The sequence below is a fragment of the Heterodontus francisci genome, chromosome 20 (assembly GCF_036365525.1).
Source record: "Heterodontus francisci isolate sHetFra1 chromosome 20, sHetFra1.hap1, whole genome shotgun sequence".
Classification (NCBI taxonomy): domain Eukaryota; kingdom Metazoa; phylum Chordata; class Chondrichthyes; order Heterodontiformes; family Heterodontidae; genus Heterodontus; species Heterodontus francisci.
The window spans coordinates 40,490,259-40,511,763 of NC_090390.1; the positions used below are offsets into that span (position 1 = coordinate 40,490,259).

The 21,505-nt window shown below is 42.2% G+C and overlaps 1 protein-coding gene across 1 annotated transcript in view; it reads left to right on the forward strand.

Moving 5' to 3' along the window:
* dntt (deoxynucleotidyltransferase, terminal) overlaps positions 1–21,505 on the forward strand; it is a 308,067-nt gene that overhangs the window by 43,152 nt on the left and 243,410 nt on the right. The window contains exons 3-4 of the mRNA XM_068053279.1: positions 5,725–5,841; positions 20,056–20,226. Of these exons, the coding sequence (XP_067909380.1) occupies positions 5,725–5,841; positions 20,056–20,226 (288 nt within the window). The remainder of the gene's footprint in view (positions 1–5,724; positions 5,842–20,055; positions 20,227–21,505) is intronic.

A 21,505-nucleotide genomic window follows, 5' to 3' on the forward strand; every position in this document is an offset into this window, starting at 1 on the left:
CGTGTCTCTCATTTACTAAGAAGGAGAGGGATGTCGTGTTTTGAGAATTGCATTGTACATATTGTTCACTTGGGGCTACCATGCACACATGAGCCAACAGAGGGAGCTGAAAGCGAAACCAAAAGTAAAACAGAATAATGAAGACTCTAGTATGTTCTGCAGCATGCTGCTTCTGTCTTAGTCTTTGCCTCATATTATTAAACTCGGCTAAACCTCAATCTGGTCCTGAGAACATCACACCAGTAATTTTGATTTTTTTTTGATTTAGAGATACAGCACTGAAACAGGCCCTTTGGCCCCCCGAGTCTGTGCTGACCATTAACCACCCATTTATACTAATCCTACACTAATCCCATATTCCGACCACATCCTCACCTGTCCCTATATTCCCCTACCACCTACCTATACTAGGGGCAATTTATAATGGCCAATTTACCTATCAACCTGCAAGTCTTTTGGCTGTGGGAGGAAACCAGAGCACCCGGAGAAAACCCACGCAGACACAGGGAGAACTTGCAAACTCCACACAGGCAGTACCCAGAATTGAACCTGGGTCGCTGGAGCTGTGAGGCTGCGGTGCTAACCACTGTGCCACTGTGCCGCAGTAGATAATAAAAAGCAACCAACCTGCAAGTTGGATGATGATCCCTTTAAAAAGCACTTGTGGGGGGAACCTCATGCTGCTGAACACATGCTCAGCTGTGCCTTTTCAAGAGAGGTGTTAAGTAGAGCAGCGAGATTGAAAATGACAGGTTGAGTGCCAACTCAGCATTAGACCTTGACTGATGCTACATTCTACCTACTCTGCCCGTGCTATCGTTGTCAATAACATGGTGTTTGACACAGGCCATGCCAGAACTGGGCAGGAGCGGTACAAACACCATTTTTCACCTAAACCGACACCTTCAGTGCCAAAACTCCTGGCCCTATGGAGCCGAATTTTGCAGGCTTCAAGTACATTGATAGTGAATTTTAATATGGTATGGATCACTCTGTCGTAAGAAAATGCAAATGTTGTGAGATCTAGATAAAGCCTGATCATTGAGGTTATTGTAATTAGTTAATGGGCAGATATCTTTGTGTTTATTTTTAATAATTTTTTTTAACATTTGTGATTATTGAGTCCATGAATTTTACAGCATTAGCCCTGATGAAATCACAGAATGGCTGTCATGAAATGATAAGGTTACGGTGGGAGGGTTCTGGCCAATTAGACTTTTCCGTCTCTTTATCAATAATCTAGACTGATACTTTTTCTTGTGCCTTTAAATATATTTTATTTGCTTTGTGTCTGAGGAATGTTTATCTTTCAGGTGCAAAGCAGAGGAAAAGGGAGCAGAAATCTGGGAATTTCCAGGGTTTTCCCAGAGAAGGGGCTGGAGCAGGGCAAGCATTCAAATTGGTGGAAGTGACATAATGGCACCTCTTACTTCAGTTTGCTCTTAGAATGCTGGTTGGATGTCCATTGCCAGCAGTGCCAAGCAGAACTGGGCCATAGCCCTAGCCCCACTTAGATTATGTCATCTAAGATGAGGCAGATAGAAAGAAGGTGGTGTCAGGAAAAAGGCGCATACCTTATCTTGATGGTACCTGACAACAACTGTGAGGCTGAAAGACTTCTGGCTGCTGCTTCCTCACCGAAGACTGCATATCCAGCCTCACTGATATTCTAGGTGCAAGGCTCTGCTTGTGGCAGAGATACATTATGCCGAAGATAATGGCTTCAACCTACAAACATAGGGAGGCTGAATCCAGGGAAGGGAGAGCACACTTTGTATGCACCACACTGATTTGTACCCAGCAGATTAGGAAGGAGGAACAGTGGCACAGTGGCGCAGTGGTTAGCACCGCAGCCTCACAGCTCCAGGGACCCGGGTTCGATTCCGGGTACTGCCTGTGTGGAGTTTGCAAGTTCTCCCTGTGTCTGCGTGGGTTTTCTCCGGGTGCTCCGGTTTCCTCCCACAAGCCAAAAGACTTGCAGGTCGATAGGTAAATTGGCCATTATAAATTGTCACCAGTATAGGTAGGTGGTAGGGAAATATAGGGACAGGTGGGGATGTTTGTTGGGAATATGGGATTAGTGTAGGATTAGTATAAATGGGTGGTTGATGTTCGGCACAGACTCGGTGGGCCGAAGGGCCTGTTTCAGTGCTGTATCTCTAATCTAATAAAGGAAGATCAGTCCTCACGTATCCTATCTCTCTCACTAAACCTTCAGCTGAAAGTCCAGACTCCAGAGCACACACACTATTTTTCCTGTTGCGTATGATTCCAATTAATAGACACAGTGAAAGATTTGGACACTGTCTTGGTGTTAATGCTTCCAAGTAACTTGACTTGAGCAAGTGAGTTAAATGCCATAATGCCTCAAACACAAGTGAAAACAACAAAGTATTAAGCCAACATAAAAATAATTCTATTACTGCATTTTGAGGCTGTTCAATAATCAGGAACGCCATAAGGGTTGAAAAGCCATATCATTGAGCTTATCACTTCCAATTACAGGCAATATCTAAGCTGACATAATCGCATACACAGTAGAACTGTACAGACCACATTATGGTCTGGCATTCATCCAGCTTCTCTTTTTTGTTGTAGCTGATTAGGAGGACAAGCAGGTGGGGCAGCCCGCTGCATAACTTCTTATTTCTCGCTTGATTCCACTTCTACCCATGTGGAAGATGCCACTCTAGTTTTGCTTGTCATCTACCCAAGAATGGCGAAAGTACATCACATACTGCAAGAGCCCGAATTTGCTGATCATCGAACTTGCAACATGTTATTATGTTATTTTTCATTAATCTTATCGCAAACATGGAGATGAATGTTGTATTCTAGTTTAATTAGAGTAGCATTTTCTGAAGCTGTCTGCTGTGTAGAAAATCGAATGTGCAATCTGAAATATGATCAGCAATTCTTTTGGAGGTAACTTTTTCTGAAATCAGCAAACTTGAAAAACGAGTGAGCTGGCATCTTCATGCAAGTGGTAGCCTGTCGTCATGCTAAAAATATATTACAGACAACTGCTATCAACTCTAATCTACCTCACTGCACAAGCCATCTGGTGCCATGCATCACAAGGCAACCGTGCCACTTTAAATATATTGAACAAAGTGAAGGATGCACCCTAAATTTTAAAAAGTACAGTGTTCTCAATTAAAGCAAATTAAAGTAAAAATGCTGAAAATATTATTTTTATGCTGAATGATAAATTAAAGAATTATAATATAAGTATAGGACCCAGTTTAGAAATATGATACCAGCTGGTAAAAACATGTAAATTCATTTAGTGAAAAATGTTTAAATTCCAATTTCACGTTTTTCTTTGTAATGTAGCTTGTGACTGCTAACCTACTGTTGAACAGTGGTTCATTCTCTTTATTTGTTATTGGTACATTTGAGGAGTAGGACGTATGACTTGTTATTTCAGTTTTGATTTGCACCACTTTCAGCGAGAATTCTGACAGTCTAATTGAGAATGATATCAGACCATTTAGAATATTGCAATGGAACTAAGGATCTGTTCTGTTTCGGATTATAAATTCTATATTTAGCTTTCTATATGAATTTTAGCTAGCCACATAATGGATTCCATTATCCTCACTGAGAAGGGATTTCAGTGTCTCATTTATGTGTGTAAAATTGTCTTTTCTGTGCGTAAGTGAAATTTTGTTGGGTTGGAACTCTAGCAACCTTTTAACACAGTTAATGTGTACAGCCAATGAACAACACAATGCAGGCTACACACAGAAACCATTATAATGAGTAGGCAGCACAAAGTTGGCATGCATTACATTGAATGGGCACAGGGCAATCGAGCATCACGATTCCCACACCCGTTTTCAGGAACTATCCAATTTAACCCCCTATGGTTTTCTCCTCTGACAACTCTAATTACATTGGGAAAATGTCTATGACTTTGAAGTGTATTAAATGGAAGTTCTCTTGTTTATAAGATGATGTCAAAGTCATATCCTGTCTGCAGGCTGCAGGCCACAGGCCAAGTGCCTCGTTTGGCACGCCAACCAGCTATCTGTTTATACGTTGTCGAGCATTAATTGGATATGTGAAAGCCGACTGAGGTGTTGATTGGTATTTAATTCAGCTAGCACCATGGTATTTCAACAGCCGAGATGTTACCCTGATGCCATTGAAATCCACTTTGATCTTGTTCATTCATTGTGATGTTTTTAAATTTTCTTTTGTACCAGTTTGGTTTACAAAAATAAAGAGAGACTAATAGCCAGGCTTGTTCCTCATTTTCTATTTAACTGTGCCATTATATGTGCTGGGAGCCTCACGATACATCCCATGACGTTCATTTCTCATAAAACCCTTTCCATGATGGACTCATGGTTAAAAGTTACCGAGGAGAACTGCTCAGAACTATTACTGCTTTGAAACAGATGGTCTAAAGATAAGTACAGTGTTTGTTGTGTTTATCTGCCGAGTCTTTCTTGATTCAGTAATTTTGCTTCTCCATCAACACAAATGAGTAAGTTTCAATCTGATGGTACTATGTGGCAGTGTGGTGTTTCCCAAATATTGGGAGAGATTTTTTAAGACCAATTTGTACTTATATAGTACATTTCATATCCTCAAGGCATTCCAAAGTGCTTTAGAGTCAAAAGAGTTTGAAGCACTTGACATGGCAATAAAGCTTCCTGTATTTGCAGGTTCTGATCATCTGCAAAAGGATATTTCTACAAATGGGCACCAGTCCATTGTAACTGGAGGAGAATGAGGCAGGAGGTCTCATCCACAACTTGATTATTCTGTATCCCTTTCAGGGATCTGTGCTCCTTTTCCCTCTGCTGCTGAGCACTATCCTACCAATTCTGTAAGACCTGAGCAGTATTTATGGACTCCAGCCCCACCCCTCACCAAAATGTTCCCTACGCCTTCTTCAGTCCTGCTTCACTCTCGGATTCCTTTCTCAGGACTTTTACCACATTTATATATCCAAGAACTCTCTCAGTGGTCACAAAAGTCTAGACCGTATTCCCAGACCCTAGAAGCAATGCACGGGGGTCCTGCCCCACTGTCCCCCCGAGGTGCTCCCATAAGCCTCTACTACGGTGCTCCAGGCATCCTAGGATCCATTTCAAAGTACTGCTAGACCCTGAGACCTCAATCCAGTGAACTGTCAGACTGCAGGTTACCTTCTAATGCTCCCAAATTTCAGGGCCATCCCTAATGATGATAAATCAGTGTCCCCAAATAGTATTACTTGCCAATAACACCTTTGCTCTTATAAATGCTCTGTCTTACTGTGAGCTATGCAGTGTGACATTTGTAACACAAAGTCCAATATTACTCCTTCAACTCCTCATGTAGTCTATCCATTTAAAAAAAAACATGCAAGTTAGGATTTCAGTCTTCAGCTGTTTCTTACTCTTTATCTAGGACCGGTACTTTCACCTTGAAGATGAGAGGAGATCATAATCCATAACAATTGGGAAAGATTTGCTAGAATCCATCCTATGTGAAATTGTTTGTTTCTATATTACCAAGAATCTTTAACTGGAGGGCTAAACAGCAAAAAACAGACTTCTCAGTTATCACTCATTGAGTTAATGAATCTTTAAACTGTAATTACAGGCTACTACCAATATCATATGTGTTCATTTGACAGACTAGATAGCTCAAGCTGGCCCAACAAGAAGCCACAAACTCTAACCTGAACTAGCAATTAAATTGATTTTGCTCCATTTCTTTTCTTAGGTGCAGAAGGACTGTCTGCTTCAATCAGAACTGCCATCAGCTTCACCAGTGGCAACTATTTCTCAGTACGCATGTAAGAGGAAGTCAACCCTCGATAATAGAAACAAGATATTCACGGTAAAACATGTCAAGGAACAATTAGTTTTTTTGGGTTATTTTTGCCTTTGGTATGTATTATCAGCCTGTGGAAGAATTTAGAGACTTAGTGCACTGGTGCTAAATAAGATCTATGGATAAGGTTTCCTCTAAAGGTGCACAGTGAACTTCTGACTGTTGCGACACACCTCAGGTGGGCTACATCTGTGGGGAGCCCAGCCATCCCGAAGATCTCCCAGACCCCTGGCTCCATTGCTTGCTCAACCTGGGAGAAGAAAATGGGCTCTGTAGCATCCATTCTCTGGGAGCCATAAGGCCTCTTAAACAACTAAAATGGTGTCTTTGATGAATATGCACACTTCTGATGGGAAGTGCAGCGGATGCTATATTTGTCAAGGGGTTTGCACTCATGCACCTAATGACTGCCGGCAGCATACAGAGCAGGCAGATCATGATGCCAATCAGTGTGCAACACTGAAATAAAAGCAAAATACTGTGGATGCTGGAAATCTGAAACAAAAACAAGAAATGCTGGAATCACTCAGCAGGTCTGGCAGCATCTGTGGAAAGAGAAGCAGAGTTAACGTTTCGGGTCAGTGACCCTTCTTCGGAACACTGACTTGATACCAATGTTACCATTTTGGAGCTTCATTCTCTAGCCTATGCCCTCTCCTAACCTCACACAGCTGAACACAATGTTAAACAGCATGAAGGACCCCCCTCACCAAAACTATTTAAAGGGATCATAAACTACTTCCAGCTTAGTTGCTGCATTATTTCTTCTAGTGGTTGCTGCAATTTTACAGTTTTGGGTGCTTTTCCATACATTTTAAAACTTTCAGTAGTCTACAGGAGTGTGGCTGGTGCTGAAGTATATTTCTGGTGACTTGTGCACAAATCAGTTGCTTCCTGACATGAGTGGCCTAGTAGAGCTTCTTCATGGCATTGAGCATGAGTGGAAGAATGAGTAGAGGTTACATAGAGTAAGACAAGCTCATAGAAGAGGGACGAGGCATGCCTGTGTGCCCTCCGACAACCTGGCACCTGCACTACCCTTTTCCCCAGCCCTGACTCCAGCGCACTTGAGCCTAGTGTCTCACCATGTGCAGATTCCGCCTCTATGTAATCCTCTAAATTACATGCAGTGTCAGTATCTGAGCTGATGGGTGCAACTGTGAGATTGGGTGATGGTGTCCCTTCATCTTTACTTTCTTCTTGCTTTTCCTCCATTGCCTGGGCAGGTTGCAGTTCCTGAGTATCTGAAATGAAAAAGGGACAAGGGTTGGGATGTGGTGAGGGGAGAGGAAAAAGTCAGAAGTGGGTGCTTCTACTATCTGCAGATTGTAAGTTAGAACAGATTGAAAGATGAGGAAGAAGTGGGATGTGAGAAGAAGGATAGGTATGTGGATATTCTCAGAGGTGAGGTGAGAGTGACTGCCCTTGACGTCAAGGCAGCAATTGACCGAGTATGGCATCAAGGAGCCCTAGCAAAACTGGAGTCAATGGGAATTGGGGAAAACTGTCCACTGGCTGGAATCATACCTAGCACAAAGGAAGATGATTGTGGCTGTTGAACGTCAATCATCTCAGTCACAGGACATCAGTGCAGGGGTTCCTCAGGACAGTGCTCTGGGCCCAACCACCTCAGTTGCTTCATCAATGACCTTCCCTCCACCATAAGGTCAGATGTGGGGATGTTCACGGATGATTGCACAATGTTCAACACCATTCGCGACTCCTCAGATACTGAAGCAGCCCATGCCCGTATGCAGCAAGACCTGGATAACATTCAGGCTTGGGCTGATAAGTGGCAAGTAACATTCGCGCCACAAACCTGCCAGGCAATGACCATCTCCAACAAGAGAGAATCTAACCATCTCACCTTGACATTCAATGGCATTACCATCGTTGAATCCACCACTATCAACATCCTGGGGGTTACCATTGACAGAAACTGAACTGGACCAGCCACATAAATGCTGTGGCTACAAGAACAGGTCAGAGACTGGGAATTCTGTGCTGAGTAACACTCCTCCTGTCTCCCCAATGCCTGTACATCATCTACAAGGCACAAGTCAGGACTGTGATGGAATACTCTCCACTTGCCTGGATGGGTGCAGCTCCAAAACTCAAGATGCTCAGCACCATCCAGGAACATCCTTCCTGCATCTACCCTGTCAAGTCCTGTTAGAATTTTATAGGTTTCTATGAGATCCCCCCTCACTCTTCTGAACTCCAGCGAATATAATCCTAACCGACTCAATCTCTCCTCATACGTCAGTCCTGCCATCCCAGGAATCAGCCTGGTAAACCTTCGCTGCACTCCCTCTATAGCAAGAACATCCTTCCTCAGATAAGGAGACCAAAACTGCACACAATATTCCAGGTGTGGCCTCACCAAGGCCCTGCATAATTGCAGCAAGACATCCCAGCTCCTGTACTCGAATCCTCTCACACCAAAGACTTGCAGGTGATAGGTAAATTGGCCATTGTAAATTGCCCCTCGTGTCGGTAGGTGGTGGGGAATATGGGATTACTGTAGGGTTAGTATAAATGGGTGGTTGTTGGTCGGCACAGACTCAGTGGGCCGAAGGGCCTGTTTCAGTGCTGTATCTCTAAATAAATAAATACCATTTGCCTTTTTTTACCGCCTGTTGGACCTGCATGTTTACCTTCAGCGACTGGTGTACGAGAACACCCAGGTCTTGTTGCATATTCCCCTCCCTCAATTTATAGCCATTCAGATCATAATCTGCCTTCCTGTTTTTGCTACCAAAGTGGATAACCTCACATTTATCTACATTATACTGCATCTGCCATGCATTAGCCCACTCACTCAACTTGTCCAAATCACCCTGAAGCCTGTCTGCATCCTCCTCACAACTCACCCTCCCACCCAGTTTTGTGTCATCTGCACATTTGGAGATATTACATTTAGTTCCCTCATCTATATCATTAATATATATTGTGAATAGCTGGGGTCCTAGCACAGATCCCTGCAGTACTCCACTAGTCACTGCCTGCCATTCGGAAAAAGACCCATTTATCCCTACTCTTTGTTTCCTGTCTGCCAACCAATTTTCTATCCATCGCAATATACTACCCCCAATCCCATGTGCTTTAATTTTACATGCTAATCTCTTATGTGGGACTTTGTCGAAAGTCTTCTGAAAGTCCCAATAAACCACATCCATTGGCTCCCCCTCATCAACTCTACTAGTTACATCCTCAAAGAATTCTAGTAAATTTGTCAAGCATGATTTCCCTTTTGTAAATCCATGCTGACTCTGCCCGATTCTATCACAGTTCTCTAAGTGCTCTGCTATAAACTCTTTGATAACGGACTCTAGCATTTTCCCCACCACCGACGTCAGGTTGACTGGTCTATAATTGCCTGCTTTCTCGCTACCTCCCTTTTTAAATAGTGGGGTTACATTAGCTACCCTCCAATCTGTAGGAACTGTTCCAGAGTCTATGGAATCTTGGAAGATGACCACCAATGCATCCACTATTTCTAGGGCCACTTCCTTAAGTACTCTGGGATGCATACCATCAGACCCTGGGGATTTATCGGCCTTCAATCCCATAAATTTCCCCAACACCATTTCTCTACTAATACTGATTTCCTTCAGTTCCTCTCTCTCACTAAACCCTGTGTTCCCCAACATTTCTGGTATGATTTGTGTCCTGCTTTGTGAAGACAGAACCAAAGTATGCATTTAGTTGGTCAGCCATTTCTTTGTTCCCCATAATAAATTCTCCTGTTTCTGACTGTAAGGGACCTACATTTGACTTCACCAATCTTTTTCTCTTCATATACCTATAGAAACTTTTAAAGTCAGTTTTTATGTTCCCTGCAAGCTTGCTCTCTTACTCTATTTTCCCCTTCTTAATCAATCCCTTGGTCCTCCTTTGCTGAATTCTAAACTACTCCCAATCCTCAGGTCTGTTGTTTTTTCTGGCAGATATATATGACTCTTCTTTAGATCTAATGGTATCTCTAATTTCCTTTGTAAGCCATGGTTTGGCTACCTTCTCCATTTTACTTTTGCACCAGACAGGATAAACAATTGTTGCAGTTCATCCATGTGGTCTTTAAATGTTTGTCATTGCCTATCCACCATCATCTCTTTAAGTAACGTTTCCCAATCCGTCTTAGCCAACCCGTGCCTTATACCTTCGTAGTTTTCTTTATTAAGATTCAGGACCCTCGTCTCAGAGTCAACTATGTCACTCTCCATCGTGATGAAAATTCTATCATATTATGGTCGCTCATCCCCAAGGGGTCTCGCACCACTAGATTGTCAATTATTCCTCTCTCATTACACAATACCCAGTCTAGGATGGCTTGTTCTCTAGTTGGTTCCTCAATGTATTGGTCCAGAAAACCATCCCATATACACTCCAAGAATTTCTCCTCTATGGTATTGTGACTAATTTGATTTGCCCAATCTATATGCAGATTAAAATCACCCATAATTACAGATGTTCCTTTATCGCATGCATCTCTAATTTCCTGTTTAATGCCATTCCCAACATCACCACTACAGTTTGGGGGTCTATATACAACCCCCACTAATGATTTTTGCCCCTTAGTGTTTCTCAGCTCTATCCATACAGATTCCACATTGTCAGAGCTAATATTGTTCCTCACTATTGCATTAATTTCCACTTTAACCAGTAATGCAACTCCACTGCCTTTTGCTTTTTGTCTGTCGTTCCTAAATACTGAATACCCCTGGATGTTCATTTCCCATCCCTGGTCACCTTGTAGCCATGTCTCCGTAATCCCGACTATATCATACCCGTTTACATCTATTTGCGCGATTAATTCATCCAATTTATTGCGAATGCTCCGCGTGTTAAGGCACAAAGCCTTAAGGCTTGTCTTTTTAACATTACTTGTCCTGTTCCCACTATTTTTCACTCTCGTCCTGTTTGATTCTGGCCATTGATTTCTCTGCCTATCACTTTTCTTATTCCCCTTACTGTCTTTTGTTCTTGTCTTTGATCCCCCCTCCTCTGACTCCTTGCAAAGGTTCCCATCCCCCTGCGATTTTAGTTTGAACCCTCCCCAACCACTCTAGCAAATACTCCCCCTAGGACATCAGCCCTGGTCCTCCCCAGGTCTAACTCATCCAGTTTGTACTGATCCCACCTCCCCCACACCATTTGATGCAGTGGTTGTTCAGCTGAGTGTGCTTGACGATAGCTGACTTGTCCCATTCACTGTGTTTGAAGCAGGCTTTGTGTTCCTTGAGTCTGGTATGTAGGCTGCAGCCTGTTTCTCCGATATAGAAGAGTCCGCAGTCACATGGTCTGTTGTAAATTCCTGGTTTATTGTGAGATGGCTTCTTGTCTTTGTGGGTATGAAGAATGGAGTGGAGCTTCTTGGATGACTTATGTCGGACTTCATCCCTTCACTATTTAATCGGTCTCCAACACCCTCATCAGAAGAGTCTACTTCATTAGCGATGAGAAGCATCGACAAGAACTACGCCATATCAAGTTTACACTTCAATTCAATGGATTTCATATGAGCATATGAATCAGGAGCAGGAGTAGGCCACTTGGCCCCTCATGCCTGCTCCAGCATTCAATAAAATCATGGCTGATCTGATTGTAACCTTGACTCCACATTCCCACCAAAACCTTTCAACCCCTTGCTTATCAAGAATGTATCCACCTCTGTCTTAAAAATATTTCAAGACTCTGCTTCCACTGCCTTTTGAGGAAGAGAGTTCCAAAGACTCATGATGCTCTGAGAGAAAAAAATTCTCCTCATCTCTGTCTTAAATGGGCGACCGACCCCTTATCTTTAAATGGTGACTCCTAGTTCTAGATTCTCCCAAAAGGGGAAACATCCTTTCCGCATCCACCCTGTCAAGACCGCTCAGGATCTTATACGTTTCAGTCAAGTTGTCTCTTACTGTCCTAAACTCCAGCAGATACAAGCCTGTCCAACCTTTCCTCATAAGACAACCCGCCCATTCCAGGTATTAGTCTAGTAAACCTTCTCTGAACTGCTTCCAATCCATTTACATTCTTCCTTAAATAAGGAGACCAATACTGTACACCATTCTCCAGATGCAGTCTCATCAATACCCTGTATAACTGAAGCATAACCTCCCTACTTTTGTATTCAATTCTCCTCAACCTGCATACTAATCTTTTGCGATTCATGCACTAGGACACCCAGATCCCTCTGCATCTTGGAGCTCTGAAATCTCTCACCATTTAGATAATATGCTTCTTTTTTATTCTTCCTATCAAAATGGACAATTTCACATTTTCTCACATTATACTCAATTTGCCAGATCTTTGCCCACTCACCTATTTATATCCCTTTGTAGCTTCCTTATTTCCTCTTCACAGCGTACTTTCCTATCTATCTTTGCGTCATCAGCAAATTTAGCAACCATACCTTCGGTCCCTTCATCCAAATCATTCATATAAATTGCAAAACGTTGAGGCCCCAGCACGGATCCCTGTGGCACGCCACTCATTACATCGTGCCAACCAGAAAATTACCTATTTATGCCTACTCCCTGTTTCCTGTGCACTAGCCAATCTTCTACCCATGCCAATATGTTACCCCCTGCACCATGAGCTTTTATTTTCCGCATTAACCTTTGATGTGGCACCTTATCAAATGCTTTCTGGAAATCTAAGTATTGTACATCCACCGATTCTCCTTTATCCACAGCACATGTTACTTCTTCAAATAACTCTAATAATTTGGATAAACATGATTTACCTTTCACAAAACCATGTTGACTCTGCCTGATTACCTTGAATTTTTCTAAGTGCCCTGCTATAAAGTCTTTAATAATAGCTTCTAACATTTTTCCTAAGACAGATGCTAAGCTAACTGGCCTGTAGTTTCCTGCTTTCTGTCTCCCTCCCTTTTTGAATAAAGGAGTTACATTTTTTATTTTCCAATCTAATGGAACCTTCCCCGAATGTAGGAAATTTTGGAAAATTAAAACCAACGCACCAACTATCTCACTAGCCACTTCTTTTAGGACCCTAGAATGAAATCCATCAGGACCTGGGGACTTGTCAGCCCGCAGCTCCAACAATTTGCTCAGTATCACTTCCTCAGTACCCTTCCATTTCCTGATTTACAGCTATTTCTGTGATGTTACTTGTATCTTGTATAGTGAAGACCGATGCAAAATACCTGTTCAATTCATCTGCCATCTCCTTATTTTCCATTATTAATTCCCCAGGCTCACTTTCTATAGGACCAACACTCACTTTGCTAAGTTTTCTTTTTAAAATATCTATAGAAACTCTTACTATCTGTTTTTATATTTCTAGCTAGCTTTCTTTCATACTCTAATTTTTCCCTCCTTATCAATCTTTTAGTCGTTCTTTGCTGTTGTTTATATTCTGTCCAATCGTTTGACCTACCACCCATCTTTGTGCAATTATATGCCTTTTCTTTAAATTTGATATTATCTTTAACCTTTTTAGTTAACCACGGATAGTGGGTGCTCCCCTTGGAATTTTTCTTCCTTGTTTGAATGTATCTATGCTAAGTATTCTGAAATATCTCCTTAAATGTTTGCTACTGCATCTCTATTGACCTATCCCTTAACCTAATTTGCCAGGTCACTTTTGTTGGCTCTGCTTTCATGCCCCCATAATTGCCCTTATTTAAATTTAAAATACTAGTCTTGGACCCATTCTTCTCTCCCTCAAGCTGAATGTAAAATTCAATCATATTATGATTGCTGCTGCCTAGGGACACCTTCACTATGAGGTCATCAATTAATCCTATCTTTCTTAATTTCCTTCACACAAGATTGCCCGTCCACCTTTTACTTGTACTACAACAACTACCTCAACCAAGACAGGAGTTAGCCTCCCATACATTGAGTCCACCTCGCACAAACTGCAGCGCATACTCAACTCAGCATTTTTGGAGTAGCCTGCACCAATCCCTTTAAGAACCACTGGTTAGGCCACTCCGGGTCCTATGACTGGCATAAAATCCTAATTATATATTTCAGTAAGACTCCTGCCTCTTATGGATGGGAGTGTTGGCTGCCTATTTTGAAGCCAGCTGGAAAATCGAGCAGAAGTTGGATTTTTTGTAATTTTTGTCTGCTTACCGCTCTATTCTTCATTGTGGATAGGGCAGTGGGAACAAGAAAATTGCCTCCCACTGTGATTGGGGTGGTCCCGGTATTACAGTCAATCAAACATTCACATAACTTTATGGTAACACTGGGTTGACTGTCCCAGTTTTCTTTAGGAAGAGGAATCGTCGCATGCCCTAATTGCCTCAACTTTCTGCAGACGTGGAAGTTAAGGAACAGCTGCCTTATCTGAAAAAGGTAGCTGAGACCAGGATTGAAAAAGATAATCCTTCATACAAGATGATAGTTAGGAAAGCTCTGTAAAGTTCTCTTGAGGAAAATAAAGTTTCAATTGCTCAGTGGAAGCACTCTCACCTCTGATTCAGAAGGCTGTGGGCTCAATTCTCATTCCAGAGACTTGAGTACATAATCTGGGCTGACACTGCACTGCAGAACTGAGGAATTGCTGCACTGGTGAAGCTGTCATCTTTGGATGAGACATGAAACAGAGGCCATGCCTGCTCTCTCAGGTGGATGTAAAAAATCCAATGAAGAGCTGGGCAGTTCTCCCCAGTGAACTGGGCAATATTTATCCTTCAACCAACATCACTAAACATCACATTGTTGTTTGTGGGACCTTGCTGTGTGCAAATTGGCAGCTATGTTTCACAACAGTGGCTACACTTCTAAAATACTTCATTAGATGTGAAGTGCTTTGAAATGTCCTGAGGCCGTGAAAGGTTCTATATAAATTCAAGTCTTTCTTTTTATTGTAGCCATTGGATAATGTTCGAGACAATAAGGAAAACAGAAACAATTAAAATAAAATCAGACGGAAGATTTAGTTCCTACTTGGTGAAGACCCCGAAGAGATAAGGCTGCTAACAAATGGTCAAATCTCAAAAAGGAGCAGCATTTTCTCATGATGGCATAGACTATATTCGTAGCTTAAAGCTGAGAATTAAGTTGTAAAATGATACCCCTATATAGTAGGAATATCTAAAGCAAAAACCTACACAAGTAGGCCTACACAAGAGTTGTTGGCATGGCAATTGGTTAAGTCCAGTTGCTGTTGTTTATGCCCAGTAACAGTTTTTCATAAGGAGGGATGAAAGTGTGAGGCTACATATTGGTTACTGAGAATTAAATCACAAGACGTCCCCCAATATGCAGCTACTGCTATACATATAGGTCTGATTGAGACGCGAGATGTCATTCATAGTTGTCTATTTAAAAGCAGGCTAATGTGTACCATGATGGAATTATGGTGGGAGGAACACAGCAATCATTACACTATGAGGATTGCATGTGTGCTGCAAAATCCATTCGTGAAGAAAGAACACCTACACTCAATCATTTATCTTATTATTTTGAAAATGTTTTTAAACAAATGTTTTCATTCTGGACACAGCTGGAGTTGTGACTCCAATAATCCAGAACCCCAACTGTGTGCTTTTATGGCACTATGGCCGTATTGAAAAATACATGTTTGCTTTATAGCCTAAACCTGCTGTTAGATCAAAAGTTTCTGCCTATGATTTACTCTAGTTTTGTTCACCATGTCAGGCTTTAACATTGGTGGAAAAATGATCATTAAAATAACTAGCTTATTGCGAGAATGCCAAAGTGTTGCTTTAGCAAGAGAGCAGGATGCTAGACATTATGCTTAAAAGAGCAGTACGCCTCAGGCAAGACTACTTATTTCTGTAATTTACCCATAACCTATTCTACCATTATCTGCCATGCAAAATGCATGGAGTTTTGTAAAAATCAATCCCCTGGATGTTTAATCAAAAAAGAATAAAGAAGTGAGGAAGGCTCTTGTTATATCAGCAGGAAAAACATTTTTAATTTGGCATATGCAGAGGTCTGCAGTTGTTCATTTCCATTGAATATGGCTCAATTTCTAAGACATTGGATGGAACCTTACTGCCTTTGAAAATCTTGTGAGGATGGACCAAAAGCAGATCCCTAACCCATTGGTGATGTTTGGCCGCCTGCCTGCACCATCTTACCAGAAGTGGCCAATAAAGAGGCCACCTCCTGGATTCACTGGGCAGTCCACTCAGCATGTATGGCACTGATTACAGCCACAAAGTTCTTCAAAACTCTGAAATTCCTCAGGCAGATTTCCAAATCCTGTCTTCCAAGATGCTGTCGCCGATGTTCATCCGACAGCAGTTCTCCTTTAATCCCGAACTCCACGGGTATGGTCTCCACCAAAAACAGCACACTACTCCGAACCACCTTAGGTCTGGTCAGATGACTCAGTCTCTTATCTGATTCCAACCAGTTCTGTCTCCCCAGAACCCTGAAGGTTTTAGTTTCACTTTTCGTTAGAGACTGGTCTCAAAAAACAAGCTTTGAAACCAGAGCCAGTGCCCCAACAGAACATGCAACAAGTTATCTGTTCAGACAACAGCTTGCACATGCTCCATGCACTTATCCCTCAAACCGCAGACTCCATCACAATTGCATTTCTAATTTAAAGAGTGTCATTTAACACAGATCTAGAAATGGAAGATTTGAAGAGATAAAACTCTCCTGTCCCTGATGGCTGTAAGATCCAGAGTAAAATCTTGAATACAGGCCACAGCTCCTTAATTTGGCTCCTTAATTGCCGCTTCTGGGTAGATTATGAGCAACGTCCCACCTAGGCCACTTCTCAGTTTCTGACCTGAAATTGAGTCTGACGTCAGGATCCCGACTTAACTGGCGAAAATCCAGCCCATTGTTTTTGCTACCTGATCTCGATATTTATCCATTCCTCTACTACTGTCAAGAAGGCTGTAGACAAATCTCAACAGGTAGAATTTTGGGGGGAGGCAGTGACGTAGTGGTAAGACCATTAGACTAGTAATGCAGAGGCCCAGGCTAGTGCTCTGGGGACATGGGTTTGAATCCCACCACAGCAGAAGGTGAAATTGGAATTCAATTAATTAAAATCTGCAATTAAAAAAAAAACTAGTCTAATGGTGACCATGAAACCCATCTGGTTTGCTAATGTCCTTTAGGGAAGGAAATCTGCTGTCCTTACCTGGTCTGGCCTACATGTGACTCCAGACCTACAGCAATGTGGTTAACTCTTAAATGACCTAGCCAGGGCAATTAGGGTTGGGCAATAAATGCTGGCCTAGCCAGTGATGCCCACATCCCATGAATGAAAAAAAAACCTCCATAAACTGGAACTCATCCAAAACTCTGCTGTCCATATCTTAACTCGCATCAAGTTCCATTCACCCATCACCAATGTGGTCCCTGACCAACGTTTCAATTTTAAATTTCTCATTCTTGTTTTCAAATCCCTCCAGGGCCTCACTCCTTGCTTTCTTTGCAAATGCCTCCTACCCTGCAACACTCTGAGATCTCTGAGCTCCTCCAATTCTTAAAATCCCTGAACTTAATTGTTCCACCATTGGTGGATGTTCCTTCAGCTGCTCGGACCCTAAGCTCTGGATATCCTTCTTAAAACCTATGTCTAGATCAAGCTTTTGATCACCTGTCCTAATATCTCCTTGAGTAGCTTGGTGTCAAATTTTGTTTGATAACGCGCCTGTGAAGTGCCTTGGAATGTTTCACTACACTAAAAGGTGCTATGTAAATGCAATTTGCTGTAGCCGTTGTTGCTATGTGCTGCCAGTGCACTAGACTGCCTTTTGGAAGTGCAGAGTTGGAAAATTACACCCGTCAGATCCTTCCTGCATGCCCGGAGTCTCGCCCCCTCCACACGCTGCCCTCGAGGTGGCTGTGTTGGGGAAGAGACAGTTGCCCACCTCCTTCTGGAATGTGTCTTTGCAAAGCAGGTGTGGAAAGAGATGCAGTGGTTTTTGCCGAGGTTCATCCCAAGCAGCTCTGTAACACAGGAGTCTGTGCCCAATAGGCTGTTCCCAGGGACGCACACCGAGATAAACATCAACTGCTGCTGGAAGACCATCAATTCGGTGAAAGACGCTCTTTGGTCTGACCGAAACTTGCTGGTCTTCCAGCGCAAAGAGTTGTCCACGACTGAGCGTTACAGACTGGCACATTCCAAGGTCCAGGACTATGTGCTGAGGGACACACCAAAGCTTCGGGCAGCCGCTGTAAAGCTCAATGGGGAAAGATCACTGTGGAAGGTCCTCCTACCATAGTGAACTGAGGGGCTGGACCCATGGGAAACCCCTCGGGCTGTATACACCAAATATGGGTTTGCTGTAAAATGTACATGGCATGTAAAATGGAATGGAAGGGTTGTGAGGCAACTCACTCCTGTATTGAAGAAAACTGATTTCCTTTGCACTTTTTGGAATGTCAACCTGGTGCTGTTTTGAACTGTTTTGTCATGTATTTTTTACAGATTTTTCTGAGTAAAGTATATTTTGGGGTAAAAAAAGGAAAATTACACCTATTATGTTCAATGTGAGCATTGTACCTTCTTTTGGCATTTACTATTAACCATTATACAAATTAACCATTTGCAACTACTTCTAGTGCACAGTTACACAAAAATCACTATTAAAGACCTTATAGCCTAGAATATTTATTTCCCAAATTGATTGAGATTTAACACTGAGGCAGTCATACTAGTAGCAGCATTTGAGTGGTGAAATATCGTGACAAATTGCTATGGAGCACAATTGAATCCCATCCTAACATTGTGCTTTAATCACTTTTTGACAATATTAACATGCTATCGAAATTTCACATTGATATTCTATGAATCTACTCTGGTCTAAAGACAAAAGGGGCTAAATTGTATAGCCCTCGAAAACAGGCACAGTGATCGTGATGTGCGATTAACCTGTGCTCGTATAATGTGACGCAGGGCAGCATGTCAACTTCGTCTTACCTGTTCATTTGAATGCAGAGTACAGCCAGCAATAACCATGCTGTTCATTGGCTGCATTCACCTTCAAGGAAAGGTGCATTGCAGCTGGAGCAGCTTCTGGCAGTCATGCAGGAAATGGATTCAACCTGGAAAGCACAGAAGAATGGAACATCATGGGAGAGAGTAGGCTCCAAGTTTTCAGACACTGCACTGCAGGCCTTCGTGGAGGAAGTGGAAAGTAGGTGTGATGTCCTGTATCCACAGGATCCAGAAGACGCATGCTCAAAAGGCAGTAGAGATTAGTTCCAGGAGTCAAGCTCCGAGGACCTGGATGCAGTGCTTCAGGAAGTTCAATAATCTCACAAGAGTGGATTAAGTTCAGTAAATATATCTTCAAATGCGATATCCTACCAATTACACCACTAGCCTCATTTGCTGCTCAAATCACCTCACCCCGATTACTCAGCTACCCACAATCTCTATCAGTCATTGTTCCTCACTGAGATTCAGGTAGGAAAACTGCTCCCCGAATACCCTGGGTGGATATGTCTTCCTGCTAAGAGCCATTCTTCCCCCACCTTCTCCTCCCTCTTCCAGCAGAAATTCCTGCTCTGCCTGCCCTCTGTTCATTCTCCAAGTCATGTTGTATTATAAGAGATTGCCTACTAGTACACACATGTCTGGGAGCAACTGATTTGTGCAGAATCCTTGAAGTCAGATAAAACTCCTTCAGTACCCACTACACGACTCCCTGGAGACTTTTGCAACTTCAAATAACAATAGAAGCCCCAACCACTTGTAGAATCAAACCAACAACCAGAAGAAATCAACCAGCAACTAACCTATAAATTGTTGCTGTTCCATTTAAATAGCATTAATGGGGGTTGTCCTTTCTGCTACTGAGCACGTGTTCAGATGTGTGAGGTTAAGAGAGGACACTAGCTGGAGCGTTGAACTCCAAAGTGGCAGCGCTAACATCAAATCAGCATTTGCATGTTATTTGATGTCATGATGTGCCTGCTCTGTGTACTTCCGGTGGATGTTCACTGTGTGAGTGCTAATGCTGCAGTGCAATTTGCCCCACATGTGTGCATATGCATTGCAGACAGCATTTTGGAGTTCTAAGGGAACCCAAAAAATGAGTGCTAATAAGCACAATTTCTCACCTCAAAGCTCAAGTCCACAGATGTTTTGAGGCAAATGATAGATCACCATAGAAATCATTGTCATCTTGCTTCAAAATGCTGTTATGGTTATAGTACACAGCATATATTCTCTGAAATTTCATATGTTGCATATTAGCACTGCTAATGTCCTAGGCGATTGTTTTTTTCTCTGCAGGATGCGTTGGACATTTTGGCAGAAAACTATGAGTTCAATGAAAACGATGGTGCCTTTGTGGCATTTTCAAGAGCAACATCCTTGTTAAAATCCCTTCCTTACACCATAAGTAGAATGAAAAACCTGGAGGGACTACCCTGTTTTGGAGACCAAACAAGAGTCATAATTGAGGTACATAACTGTGAGAAAGATATTACAAATTGATGACAGTAATTTTTGCTAGAATAACTTGTATTTTATGCATTTCTTAAAGTCAAGCGCATAAAATGGAGATGATTTAACTAACCTTAAATTCCCCTTGTTAATATGCATTTCCCCTCTAAACCTACATAGGGCAAAATGTTGAGTAAGAAAAGCAATGCTGGAATTTCCTCAAGGCTTCACTGCTGTGATTTCGGAGGAGGTTTTGTGGAAAAATCGTGCAAATAGGATTTCCACTGAAGTTACGATGGAGGAATGTAGAGACAGGAATAGGCCATTCAGCCCCTCCAGCCTGATCTGCCATTTAATAAGATAATGGCTGACCTGTATCTTAACTCTATCTACCTTCTAGGTTCAGTAACCCTTAGTACCCTTGCCAAACAAAAATGTAGCAATCTTAGTTTTGAAATTTTCAGTTGACCTAGACTCAACAGATTTTTGGGAAGAGTTCAAGATTTCCACAACCTGTTGTGTGAAGAAGTGCTTTCTGACATTACCCTGGAGTGGTGCAGCTCTAATTTTAAATCTATGCTCCCTTGTTCTGGACTTGCCCATCAGAGGAAATAATTTCTTTCTATCTACCGGTCAAGTCCATTGATCATCTTAAACACCTCAATTAGTTCACCTTTTAATCTTCTATATTTAAGGGAATATAAACCTAGTCTATGCAATCTGTTTTCATAACTTTAACCCTGATATCATTCTTGTGAATTTACACGAGGCCAATATATCTTTCCTAATGTGCAGTATCCAGAACTGAGCACAGTACACTAAACTGGGTCTAGCCAGAGCTCTGTACAGCTGTTAAATAACTTCCGCCCCTTTGTATACTAGCCCTTGAGATAAAGAACAATGTTCCACTGGAAGTTTAAATAATTTTTTGTACCTATTCACTAGCTTTCAGTCATTTCTGCACTTGGACCTCTAAATATCTCTGCTCATCCATAGTTCCTCCCTACTCGCTATTTAGAAAATACTCTGATTTATTTCTCTTAGGTCCAAAGTAGATGACTTCACACTTTCCCACATTGAACTCTACCTGCTACAGTTTTGCCCACTCGCTGAATCTAGCAATGTCCTTTTGGAACTTTCTGTTCCTGTCTGGAGCCGAGTGGCCCTGGCAGAACCCAATCTGAGCGTTGTTGAGCAGGTTATTGCCATGTTAGTGCCACTTACCAGCACTGTTGACGACATCTTCCATCACTTTGCTGATGATTGAGAGTAGACTGATGGGGCAGTAATTGTCTGG